Source organism: Neopelma chrysocephalum, unplaced genomic scaffold, assembly GCF_003984885.1.
Source record: "Neopelma chrysocephalum unplaced genomic scaffold, ASM398488v2 Primary Assembly neopelma1_44, whole genome shotgun sequence".
NCBI lineage: Eukaryota > Metazoa > Chordata > Aves > Passeriformes > Pipridae > Neopelma > Neopelma chrysocephalum.
In genome coordinates, this window is record NW_020897703.1 from 24,189,656 (window position 1) to 24,203,728 (window position 14,073).

General features: G+C 39.9%; 1 protein-coding gene across 4 annotated transcripts in view; it reads right to left on the minus strand.

Annotated features, from left to right (window-relative positions):
* ADCY5 (adenylate cyclase 5) overlaps nucleotides 1-14,073 on the minus strand; it is a 207,951-nt gene that overhangs the window by 24,158 nt on the left and 169,720 nt on the right. For all 4 annotated transcript variants that reach the window (XM_027679003.1, XM_027679004.1, XM_027679005.1 and 1 more), the window contains 3 exons: nucleotides 5,558-5,580; nucleotides 1,470-1,614; nucleotides 278-375 (listed from right to left, as the gene is read on the minus strand). In XM_027679003.1, the coding sequence (XP_027534804.1) occupies nucleotides 278-375; nucleotides 1,470-1,614; nucleotides 5,558-5,580 (266 nt within the window). The remainder of the gene's footprint in view (nucleotides 1-277; nucleotides 376-1,469; nucleotides 1,615-5,557; nucleotides 5,581-14,073) is intronic.

The following is a 14,073-nucleotide window of genomic DNA, read 5'->3' on the forward strand; positions in this document are numbered from 1 at the left end:
AGGCTTATAAATGTGCTGAACTGAATTTCCTAAGATGGAGATAAATTATAAGAGAAATCACACTGAGAAAACAGAAATCCTCCCATGTCAGTGAGGAGGTTTTAATCTGCAGTAGAAATGAGTGAAAACAATAAGAACCACGCATCACTTGAGCATGAATTATTTAAGGATTTTTCTCTTCCCCTTGGTGTTCTAAATTCGCAAGAAAAAACAAAGAAAAGTAGGCTGCAATAGAGGAGGGGAGCAGATGGGAGCTGAGGGATGAAAGGATACTCACTGTGGCACAATTATGATTTGAACAAAGCAGATGAAGAGGAAGACTAGGGAGGCACAAGCCACGTAGGCTCCGAACCTGTCATCCACCTGCTTGGAGTACTGCAAAAACACAAACAGTTATGTTAGTGGGAAATTTGGCTGCCTGCCTTCTCTCCACAAAAACTTCTTACTTGGCTTTTGTTTAGGTCCTTGGAAAGCAGTGCTGGTAGGAAACAACTAACGCTACAAACTCCCCTTCTCCCTGGGCAAATTGTAAGGGCTTGAACGGACCCAAAGGCCAGGGAACAAACCCACACAGTTGGGTGGAGAGAGGATTTGCCAACTGTTCCTTGCATGAAGGAACAGAAATGGATTAACTGGGACCAAGATTCTATGTCACTGCCATCAGACCTAAACTTCTTCCATGGGAAGCTTCCCCAACAGGGACAAATGCTGCTAATGAGGACACCATGCATTTTGTGCAGATGGCTTGACTTGCTCTAATGACAGTGCAAGGACGATGAGGCTTTCACAGTCACTCCTTCCAACTACTTGTCAACGTATCGGTCACACGGGAGCTGCATCCGATTCCCAGTGATGCTTTATTTAGCTTGAAGCATGGTTCTCAGTACAGACAGTCTCAATGTTTGAACCACAAAGTAAAAGGTGCTCTGAACAGGTGAGCACTAATTTCCCTGGCTGTTTTCAGGTATAAAATTGAAGGGAAGGAGGTGGGGGGAAATTATGTGCTTGAGCTTTTATCCAGTTCCACACTGATTCATTGAACAGCTGTAAAACCTGCAAAGGTCTGCTTTTGCAATAGGTTGTCATTCCTGTCATGGAAAGACTGTTTCTAAATAAAATTATAAAATAATGAGTGCAAACATATTATGAAGCTTTTTACATTGAATAATGAGTTTAACCTGACGACCACTCAAGCATCCCTTTACTGCTCATCATCGCATATTCATGTGTGTCTGATAGAAATGGCTTCATTTTCCTGGCCAGTGCTCCCTTCAGATGACTGTGACTTTCCAGGAACATGTATATGAAGGTTTCCATGAAGAAGTATGGATGTTTTAAGACCACAATTCCACCTCCAGCACCCAAACACTAGCTTTACCTATAAATATAAAAGTTTGACCTTATGCAGGAGAATTAAAACTCATAACAAGCCTGACTGACATGCTGCAATGATTTTTAGGGAACATTACCTTTTTCTCCAAGTCAGGCTCCCTGAACGTTAAGAGGAACTTGCGCACGTGCTCAGAGCGTAACCGATCAATACTCCTGGCATCGATGGCACGGCCCAGAAACTCATCCACTTCATCCTCCGGGTTCATACTTTCCTGTGTATTCCTGAGGATGCCATGAGAAGGGAGCATAAGAGGACAAGATAATTGCTGCCTCTTCACCATGTAATATCATTCCACTTATAATAATAAGCTGGAGGTTAATGGCATTTCACTTATGACAGCTTCAAGTTGGGAAACGGAGTGTGAGCAGAGAGGAGAATGATATCAGCTCTAGAGCTCATTGCCAGTCCTGAGTCCATTACTAAAAGGATTTGATTTACTTGCCCCTTTTCGATACTACATCCATTTTCTTGCCTTAAGGTCTCATTACCATCCCTCATTCTCTAAAACCACTGAGTAGTCTCCTCCCTGCACTCCTCCTCGGACTTATTCTTCCCTGCACTGCTGTGCTGTTGTAGCTGTTAGTGCCTGAACTGGCAAAAAGATTTCTGCATTCAGTCCTACTGCCTGATTACTAATAATAATTTCTGTAAATATTACTACGAAAATTTCCAAACTTGATAATTCTCCCTTTCTGAGGAAAAAAAAATGTTTATGGAACAAACATGTAGGGGGAAAAAATGTAGCCTGATTCCCCTTCACACAGTTATTTATGCGTATAAAGCAGAAAACATAAAAAAAATTTCTGTTTACAAGGTATTTACTTAAGGAAATGTTGCAAAAGAAAAAGGTAGCAAACAAAAAAAAATACAAATTAGATTCTGCTTTCTAAATATGTGGAAGAAGATTTCTAGGTTGCTTATAATCTTTAATGTCAGTATTTTTCTGACGCTCTGCTACAGCTTCTGAAAAATGAGGCTGCTTTTCAAAAACTGTTGGAAAAAAGTAACACTGGAAACTTAATCGTCCTGAGGCACTTTGCACTGAGCATCAGGAAACCTGAAGCAGCTCCTCAAACTCCAGTTATTTTTAAAATCTAACAGGATTTTAATGACTTGATGCTGTCACTTTAATGGCCTGCCTTCTTACTAGCTATAGGCAGAAATTAAATCTAATCCTGAAGTGCTGTTTTCCTGCTCTGCTTGCATGATTGCCAAGGTTATCCACAGGATATGCCCATAGTAATCCACTGAAATACGCCCCTCACTTGCACTGGGGCATATTCCAGCGGATAACTATTTCTATGTGCAAACCCCATGATGGCACAGCAGCTTAGGCCTCATATTGTGGGACCTTCATTTTAGGCGCTCTGGAGAAAAAATCCTGAGGTCTAACAGGCACAGTGAAAAGCTACCCTGCTGTATTTCCTTGGTTTTATTTGTACTGCACAAGAGCACACAATGCACTCTGTGTTGCAGCCTATAGGCTCCTATAGGTATGACTGTGCTGGAAGCAGAGATTGCTCAAAGGAGCTTACAGACCAGAATGTGACTGTTGTAAAAGTTAAAGGTCCCTTTCCAAAAGAAAGGCTCTTTTAAAGTTTTCTGCAAAACTGGATCAGATTTTAAGAAGCCCTCTGTAAACCAACCCTTCCATGTACTTCTTGTCAAGAGAAATTTAAATCAGGTCCATCTACTTGTTTCCATTCCACTGCTCCTTGCTCCAGTCAGTGAGCTGAATGTGTCTGCACCTCAGCTAGATCATGATGACACACCAGTGGCATCTATTTAGTGACCACATAGCAACTACAAACCTAGTTTGTCTCAAGTCTAATCTCTATCTTAGCTAACCTTAGTATTTCAGTGGTGTTGGGAAAAAGAGTTTTTTTATTTTGGGGCTCTACAGTTATTTAATTCCTTGAAATTAATATATTCCACTTGGAAAATAAAAGTGTTTTTTTCCCTACAGGGTCAGGACATGCTTCCTTAGAGGAAGTACATCTGCTTGAGCACTCAAGGCAACGCTGCTTATTTTCATTCAGTCCTCACAATATCTTCTGGACTCATAAAAATGAGCAAGGAAATCATTAGGCTTCGTATTTACAGAATGTCTTCCAAGATCCTGTGAGTTATGTACACATTTGGGTCATTCACATTTAGTCATTTCATACCACGTATGAGGGATGTGATACGTTTCCCCCCAGAACTGAAGCAAAAGAGTTGGCTCAGCATCTTGGTGAACCATAGTTAAATTTCAAGTTCCAGTCTAAAAACACCACTCAGGAAGATGCAAAGAGAAGAAGAAATTGCCTGCTTGGACTCTGACCTCGGCTGCCTCCAGTTTTGTAGTAGGTCCTTATATTTCTGAGAGCATTTCTATACTACAGTAACTTCTGTGGTTGCAGGCTGTGTAGAAATACCCCTGCAGGTTTTAAATGGCCTTGCTGAGATATTGGCAGGGGGCAGCCACCTTCTCATAGACTGCAGAGAAGCTTAGTCACCTTGCACAGACCCAGCTTTCACAGCCTGTTGTACCCAAACTAAACTACTGTACAGCAAGTTTGGGTACATTTACATAAATGTAATTTTAAATTGAAAGACAAAAGTTCCCTGTGCTAAGGACTGCCCTGGAGGCAGTGCCTGTAAGTCAGAGCTGAGGTATTGCCATGGACTAATGAAATTCATATGTGGAAATGTGTATTGATATATTGATAGGGTGGTTGGGTGGGGGGGAAATCAAGGATTTCAGGTCACTATGAAACTTCCAGAAACACCTTTTAAAAGCACTGCTGAGATTTCTCCAAATGCAGCCAACAGAAAATTCTTGCAAGGGACAGGAACAGCACAAACAGAGCTTGGAGCAACTTCTGCACTCTGCTTGCAAATGTGAAAGCTAGCAATTAACCCAGAGTGGCTTCAGAGTGGTCCAAAAATGCTCTGCTGATTTAATTACTTTCTGCAAATGAAGAGTGTGACCACTGCCAAAACTACATGTATGCCATAATTTTAAATGCTCCATGCCTAGATTCAATAATTAAATCATGTAGGTGTCGGGTCATGGTTTCAGAGATGCGTGGTGCCTATGCTTTCCTTTGCTGCAAGTCAAAAGTATTGACCCTCAGTGTTTCTGCATGTGAAGGAACTGGGAACTTGACATGGTCTAGGTATCTAATTTTAACCAATATCACCATGAATATATTCTGCTAGACTTTTTTTTTTTTTTGGCAAATCTTTGTACTTGAGTTAAACGGATTTCTGGATGAAGAGACTCTGAGTCACTCTTAGGGCCACAGAAGCATTTCTCTGTCCCAGCTCACAGAAGTCCACTTAGCCCTAACCAGCAGCCAGAAAAACATGATAAGGAGTAAGAGCAACAAATTTTTAGGCATCAGTTCTCCTCTATTGTTGCCTACCTTGCTCTAAGCAAGCTTATAAGGAATGCCACTCAGCAGGACTGAATGTGAAATTATTCTAAATACCTACAATACAAGGAAATGCTTTTTTATGTCCAGTTGTAGAAGTTAAAAAGTGAACACTAGGGGGTTTTCCTCCAAAGGCAATTTTTCAAAATACCACTCATGTTAAATTGTTATTTTAACTATTTCTTTAAAACTCTATAAGAAAAAAATGAAAATGCTGCTTTAAATGTGGCTATATTTTAGAATATGAAACTTTGAATTTAATTCTTCAAACAAGCTATCATTTCTGAGTTCATTTTTATACCTAGAAACAACTAATATGCAAAAATTTGTAATATAAAATATACACAAATAAAAACTATATGCATTTCAACACATACATAAACTTTTCCAATTGGACTTGTCCAACACTTAGACATACCTTACATGAAGATTTTGTCGTAGGTTATTTTCAAAGAAACAAATAGTGGAGAATACTCAGGGCACGGGGAAGTGCAGCAAAAGCATTTTAATTAGAAGAGCAAGTTAGAACCACACAAACAAATAAATATTTTGAGGGCAGTGGCTGTTCTGAATGCACATCAGTCAATCCCCTGCCCTCAACTGGCTGACCCTCCAAAATAAACCTCTGGAGAGTCCAGGCATTATTCTTGGCTTCTGGGCATCACTTTTTGTCTTTTTTTAAGATGAGAAAATAAATCCCAAATGTGTAAACATAACAGTGTATGACAGAAGTAAATTTGCTTACTTGTCCTTGGGGTCCTCAAAACCCTGAAAGAAAGGAAAAGGACACAAGGGTTAGAAAACAGGCTGACCTTGAGAACACCAAGTATCCTGGGAACGGCATTTTGCAGGGGAGTTTTCAGGGTGCTCATTTGTCAGGTGTGGAGGGACAGCTTTACCCACCCACAACAATATTTTGTGCAGCCGTGTCATTGGGTAGACAGAGCAGTTTTGGAAAAACACATTCCTTCAGATGTAAATCCATGGAAGTGAAGATAAACGAAATGCTTCAGCTGACTGCTGGCACGCTTTATTTCAGGTGCCTTCTTTTTTGCAGTCACCATTACAAATGATACAATGGAAACTGTACTGATATTATAACTGAGGATGTATTTTACTTGAAATAAAGCTCAGAATGATAACATAAGTCAACTGTTGTATTCTATAACTATTCCACAAGGTTTCATCTCTTTATGTCAGGGATTGGCTAAGGGTTTTCATTTTGGTTTTCATCTGTTCAGGAGGAACCTCAAGGGGTCTTCTTGCTCCTCCCCTTTTCTCAGGCACACACAGAACCTGTTTTCTTGAATAAGATTTCAGGAATTATTTATAATATTTGCAATAGCCCAAATGCTCACAATTCTTTCTGGACCACCTGAATTGATTAAGTGTATGTATTTAGGAGCCACCCACAGTTTAAGTGGCTAGAAGGCCTCAGAGAAAATTATGTACAGAGGCTTAAGTTTATATGATTAGCATTAACATACCTAACAGACCAAATTGCTTCAAAATGGCCATTTTGCATTGGCTGAGACAAAATCTGCCCTCTGACATCTTGGCTTAAATTTAACTGTAGTCAAGAGAAGTTGTATATTTGACAAGTAGGGTCAAATACTCAGGCACAGAGTTTGTACCCTATGTTCCAAAACATAAACCAAATGTAGCCGGGAGATAGGAAGAGTTGCTTTTGTTTTTCTCCCAGAGACCTTAGGCCAAAACTGCTCAGAGCACGTGAGGATATTCCAGCTGCTGGACCTGCAGTGGCAACCAGTCTGGGGGCAGCAAACTGAGACCCATCCTGACTGTAAAAAAACAAACATCTTTGGGCAAAAATCTTCCCACAGCTGCCTTGTCCAACACCATCAGAAACAAAAACACTGACCAGATACTAAATGAGAACAGATTTTGCCCTTACAACTAGTCAGCAATGTGGTGACACAGCAGAAGTAAAGCCAACCCAGTGTCCCTGAACAGCATCAGCTTTGCAAGAGGGAAAAAGGGAGGTTTGTCACTCAGGTCAGCAGCCAGGACTGTGACTCACTGCAAAAGCAATTTCCATTTTTACATATTCCATTTCAGACTAAAACCACACTTCCAAATAGAAACTGCAACTCCAACTTAACCCATCAGAAATTCAGATGAAGGAAGTCTCTCAGTCCTGTGTAACAACCACCAGAAGATCCAGTGGGATGAAGGAAACAGTAATGTTGACTCAAAGTTAGCATGTCCAGTTATTCAAGCCAAAAAAAACATGTACTTTCTGATTTCACATTAAGGAATGATGAAGTGATTACTCAAATTTTTGTTGTGTGGTTTTTTCCTACTTTTTTTTCTTTTGTATAATTATTTTACAGTTGTCAGGAATATCTGATTGATTTATTTATTTATCCTCTAAGCAATCCTACAACACAGTGCCAAAACTGAAAGTTCACTGATTAGTCATGGAGACAAAATGCTCACTAATTTGTCTGGTGTCATAGTCAGTTAGGCTGGGGGAAAAAAAAAAGAAAATAACTGAACATGAATAGGTACCAGACAAGAAATAAGCAGAGAGAACTAATGAGAAAATACACAATACTTGCTTATTAGATAGATACCAAGTTCACATTTTCAAGCTTAGCCACAGGGGAACTGGATGACTGACTGCAGAAGGAGAGTCCCCTAAAATGGTCTGATTTTCACAGACAGCTATGTAACCATCTATCCCACTGAAATCCTGAAACTAAACACATAGATCTCATACACCTGCCCTCTAGATGCACAGGGTTGAGGATACAGGCCAACTAGATCAAGTTAGTAAAACACCTCAGCAAGCATATCCTCAAAAAATTCACCAACATTTCAAGTGTAGAAAAATACATAGGCTCCATAATTAACTGGTCCTTTATACAGATGATCACTTGATCAACACGGAATTTGATTCTGCCCTGCTTCTCTCCCTCAGCAACACCGTTATAAGGAAAGTCTGTAACATAATAAGGAGTTCATTGATCTAGCTTTTCAATTTAAAATACTAAATTGTGCTTGAAACCCTGGAAATTATTCATGCTGGTAGCTCAAAATAAATTGGTGTTTCAAAACTAAAGACTAAAAAAAGGTATATTTCAGGTAAAACAAAAGAGGAAAAGATTAATACATTTTCTTTCCTGTATCTTCATTTAATGAGGCTAAATATTTAAGAGTGACTTGAACTTTAATTAGAGAGAATCAGCTTAAAATTAAATGTAGTAGGAACCTCTAAGTTAAGCAAATTAAATGATTCACTTCAAATGCTCCCATTTCATACAAAAGATTCTTCAAGCAGAATTGCCAAAAATGCAATTGTCATGGAGGAAAGTCTACGGGATTATTTTAGGAAAAAAATGCTCAAACACAGCTTCTTAAAAACTGGTCATTTATTGCAGGATATCTTTCTTATTTGCACTGAAATATTTTGCCAGGATATAGAGCAAATATACTTCTAGAATCTGGCTGTGACCAGAGATTTTCGTCCCTGTCCACTAAAGTGCCCGTGTTTCACTCACATACCAAAAGGCCTTTTAGGCAGAGGAGATGATCACACGCACAAGGTCACTCTGCTCACCCTATTTTTGGTTGGGAGGGAAAATTCCCCCTGGGTTTTGGTTAATGTGTTTTCACCTCCTCTTGTTTCATGGGCATGCTTGGTTCATTGAGAAATCTGCACTTAAATTATTTCCTTCCCCTTGCACAAGGCTTGAGCACTGATGACATATTGGTCTTTTTTCTTCTCCACATCTGGAAAATAGTTCAGTATCTTCAGGAGTGAGATGCTTTGCTCCAGTTAAAGCCCTTTGGCTCAGCTCACAGCAATTGCAATGGTCTGTGTTACACACAGGATAAACAGTTACACAACCAACCCTGCAGAAGGAGGGTCTACATGGATTTGCCTTCATTCCTAAAGGACTAACACACTCATAATCTGGTAGAAAAATTTCCAAGTTCAAGCAGGAAAGAGAAATAACAGGAGCTGCTGCTGCAAGCATGTGTATAAAGCCACTCTCCAGCAGCCCTGATGTCACCTGTCTGTGCTTCCCACTGGAGGTTGGGCAGCTGGGCTGGACTCAGTCTGTTCGGGTATAGAGCAGGTTTGGAGCTGCACAAAGATATGTCCTAACTTGCATTTCTGCACACACTTGTACAGAAATCTGAACACTCAGAAAAAAAAAGAAAGCAGCTGATAAAAATGAGGTGCCTGTCATTTAGGGGGGGGGGGGGAATAAAGGGGTAGGAAGAGAAGCACCCAATTCCTGGAGTTAAGTATATAAATGCCCTTTTGACTGCTTATGGATTTGTACCCAGCAGGCTGAAGAAATGCCAATGGCTTTCTAGGGTGCTATGAAGAAAAGTCTGGGAATTGTCAGCGGGGATGAAAATGGCAAAAGTGGTGATGGCTATGAGAATCAGACAGATAGGAGTTCACAGGAGTTCAAGAATAGCTCCATAATCATGATAATAAAGTAGCCCTTGTTAAGGCCAAAATTCCTTTCCTCTAGAAGGGACCATAAGGCATGAGAGAGGTCTCATTGCAGTGCAGTACTAATGGGCTGCTGCATATAGGAACTCATGCAAATTTTATTCAGTCTCATTTTAAATATCCCTGATACTGGAGTTTTTTTCCTTCCCCCAGGAGGCTGTATTACTCTGCCATCAGATTGCAAATGTAAAGGTAATAGCATTTAATAATTGCTCTGAGACTAAGACAGTCCTCTCTCTGACTTCAGGAACATTAACTCAAACTTAGCTGAATCAGCTCCCTTAAAGGCTCTGCTCTTTCTTCTTTTCTACAGGAGATCATTAAAAAACCCTTGTTTTTTTATGGCAGGTCAGGTGACTCTGAATCTACACTGACATCCCCAGTGGGAGTAGACATGTGCAGGAGGAAAAAAGGAGGGGATGTTATATTACTGCTTCTGTCCCTAAGGCTTACTATTTTATGGGGGATATTTTATGAATATCTATTGTGTTAAAAGCTCATATGACTGCCATCTCTCTGCTTGACTTCTAAATTAACTAAGCCCTTTTCTTTGAAGATTAAAACTGATTCCTTAAATAGAATGATAAAGTATTTGTCAAAGACATGACAAGCTGACTGCTATACCATAATACTTCAAATCAAGAACTATTAAAATAATAATTGTAACTTTGAGAACATTAGCTGCAATTATTAACATATTGTAAATATGCAAAGAAAAGTGGAATAGACTTTCTATCCTTTTAACTTTTCATTTAACTCCAAAAATAAGACAGTAGAGAGGCTGATGAGCTCTATGACCTTCTTAATGGCAATGTGGGTGGGAAGCACGTATTCCACCCTTAAAAACTTCACTCTCAACTCCAGCAAAGATGGTAAGAGCAAACGTAACACAGAAACTAATTTTTCTTGCCTTTTTTTTCATCTCTGGAATGAAGTCGAAATAGGACTTACATGATGTTAAAGCATAAATCGAAATAACTTGGGACTTAGGGACAAAGTCAGCTTTGTAAGAGGTAAGGCCAACTTGCAAAGCAAAAGTACTTCACAGAATCAATCACCATGGAAAATAGAAAGGGAGAGTGACAAGTTGAGAGTGGATGTAGTTAAAAGTAAACCTTCTTTGGCCCCACCACAAAACTAATTATTCAGATCTATTTTCAGCAATGTTGTACATTCTCTTTGTCCCTGTGGTCAAAAAGACAAGGCTATGAAGATAGATGCTGCCAGGTGTAAATGCAAAAACAAAACTGAAGGACTTCAAAGCACTCAAGCCAGAAATAAGACAATTTCTATACCAGAGTCCAGAAAGAGCTAAGCATGATCGGAAGGATATTTAACAATCGTCTAAGTGCAGAACAACAAACTGGCAGAAAACCAGTTTATGAAGCAGATTAAATGATGAGTGTGTCTGCTAAAGCTGGAACACAGACTAATGAGCTCTGAAAAGGAAAGCTGAAGTGCTCCCTTTCAGCAGCCCACCTCACTTGATAAATAGACTTTCATTCCACTGCACTGCTCACAGATGGTGAAACCCTCTACTTTGTTCAACTCAAAATGATTTTGTAGACAGCTCTCAGCTGGCAGACCAGATCTGGCCAATGCCATAAATTTATCTGGTCCATCAGATTTAAATCTAAAGAACATAAGTGGTTGCTTTGGTTGAAATAGGTTTTCCCTGCCTTACTTTTAATTAACTTCTGGCTCTGAACTCACATCTCTTGAGAAGTGCAGGTTGCTAACACTTCAGTTTTCTGTGAACTCTGAATCCAAATTTCTCCAGTTCAAAGGTCATATTTTCAAGTGGTTTGTTGTTCTGTGCCTCACTTGTGAGCAGTTACCAGAACTTGCAAAACAGACATAAAAAAATAGTCCTAGAAATGCTCTGAATCAGTTCCTGGCTCCACAATCTCTGCCCTTCCATCTCTATACTCCAAACAATGATAAACACAACAATCTTCTACAGAAACTACTGTCAAATGGCCTTCTAATCAGATGCAGACAGACTGAATCCAAGCCTAACCAGCCTTAATTGAAATTGCCCACTGGCGCTGGCCAGAGCTGCTCACCCTCTCCAAAAACCAGACCCAAACCTGCTGACCTGCATCCTTTTGCCATTAAACCTCACTGTTTGCTTTAGGAAGCTTTGGAAATCATTCTGGTCAGTGCCACAGCTCCACCTGGGCAATGCTGCCATGAACATCAGAGGAAATGTTTTTGTGAATAAAGGGGAATTGTATCTTTATTTCTGTAGGCTTAATTTAGTCCCACTCGAAATCAGTCTGACACCTTTTAGTAGTGTCTCAATTCAAATGACCTTTTCCCATATGAGTAAGATTTACTCTAGGAAAGGGCACCGAATGGTGGAAAAATTACTAGTGCAAGACTTAAAAGCAAGTATCAAACTCTACCTAGGTTTCACAAAAGCAGCTGCAGACCTGCTGTTGCATCTTGCTGACTCTTATCCCTCTTTTAAAGAACTTAAGCAAAGATGATTGCAAGCCCTGATCAACTAGAATAAAAGTTAGGTTAGCAGATGAGGATACAAAACTGTGTGAAGCCTCTGACAATTTGAGCAATGTACATTGTACTCCCACTCATTTATATGAGACCTCATGGAACATGTGAATCAGGCAAATCCTCTTTCCAGGTAAGTACCACAGCAATTACACAGCGTAACTGCAGGATAGGAATCCTCCCCTTGCTGTTTGCGAGCTATCAAAACCAAATTGGCTCTGTAAAACTCAGACTAGACTAACAATTTCCTCCCAGGTCTATAGCAATATGTGAAGATTACAGCAGAAAGGATTTAGAGAGTTTCCCCCTGCTTGATTACGAGCTTGATTACTACAATAGCAGTGAAAAAATAGTGGGTCAAATTCTTCTCCATTGGGTGCTCCTGTCCAGCTTTGCTGACGTCAGTGTTGCAATTACCAGATTTAGCAGATGATTGCTGGAAAAGAGGATAATGGTGACCTGCAGTTAAATGAAACCTTTAGAAGGAGGGTGAACCCTCGGTGCCTAATTCATGGACTCAAATCCACTTCTCTTTGATAGAGCTGCGCTATTGACTGAGGAAAACTTGTCCTTTTGAGCTTTATTTTAAATTTTAATCATTTCTGATGTTTAAGCAGTAGAGTTGGCACAGAACCAGCTACAGCATCTGTTCCTCTGATGCACCTGTTCCCCAATTTTGATTTCCAAGTAACAAGTTCTATTGTAGGGGCAACTTGGAGACATAAAGGGAGGAAATGAGCTGTATTTACAATGCAACGTGCAAAGAATTGTTTGATTTAGGACAGGGGAAATAGGACAAATAATTATATTCTATGGTTGAATGACCAGGCTTGTAGATCAGTGTTGTTTCATTAGAAAGTAAACACCAAGCAACCAAGTATCACGTAGAAGGCTGTGCAGAGAGCTCTGAGCAGCACCACAAGGAATCAGCAAGCACCTACCTGAAAAAAAAGCTTGTTCTTTATTGCACCAGCCATATCCATGATCCATTTTTATAACCTTGTCTCACACCTTTAACATCTGCATGCAGTAATATTTCCTACACATATATAATCTCTATTTGATGTTATTTCAGTTTTTACTTTGTAGCTAACATCGATGCTATACACAATTTCATTTCCAGTTAAATGCTTCATTAGTTGTACTCAGAGTCATGGTCAGACTGAAATCAGTATTGCAATCTTCAGGGTTTCCTCCTTCTGCTCCTAAACTTCCTAATGCTAAACCTTTCCAGCAGCTGAAAAAATAAAAGGAAGTCTGCCAGGCATCTACAGCTGGACTCAATAATCCCATTAGCCACTCTGCTCATATTTGATTATAAAAACACAGAGGTACCTGTTTGTGAAGTAAACCTTCCCCAAAGCGTGTATCATTGGAACAAGCTATAGTGTGTCATACTAGCCAGTGTAAAACAAATATGAAAGCTGTATGGCAGCCTCAAGATCCAACAGCAGGACTTTCCACAGATGAGTAGATATCATGGCACAATTAATGCCTTTCTTTTTTTTTTTTTGCAACCCAGACAGCATCAGGCTGTGTCAAGTCTGATTGTAAGACCTCAAAAAGGACCAACATATTCTGGGTAGCACTAATAAAACTTCAGTACGAGTGCTGGGTTCAGTGTGGGCACTCCCTCTTATCAGTGAAATGGCAAGTGCTCAGAGGGGAACAAGAACAACCACTGGGCTGGAAAGCACCAAGTAGGGAACAAACTTGATGAGGGAATCAGAGCTGTGCAGAGACATGGTAATAGTCTTCAAATACAGAGAAAGTAACTAACTGTAAAGGAGAGCAAATTAAACTGTGAATAGTTCATGCAGCACTGTGGTTTAAAACTGAAGTGAGGGAACGTGAAGCAAAACATCAAGAAAAGTCATCAAGCTGTTGAAAAGGATGCCCAGTAAGACTGTGGGATTTCCATCCTTGGAGGTCTTCAAACAAGGGCTAGACAAATGTCTGTCAGAAATGCTGCAGACAGAGCTGGCTCCTGTACAACGGGGGCGATTGATGCCACGAAGTTCTGTGCAGCCTAGGTTGGAAACTTTCTAAAATCTTTACAACTAGCTCATATTATTCTTATATTCTTTGTTCCATATACATTCTCCTAAAACAGACTTTTAAATGTTATTGTTTCTATATTTGCAAAGGATTTTGTGACACCCTCCAGACTGAAAAGCCTTGAATAAAGTAATTAAAATCTGTTCAGGAAAATCAGGGATTCCACAAGCTTCTTATACAGCCTGTTTCTGGCA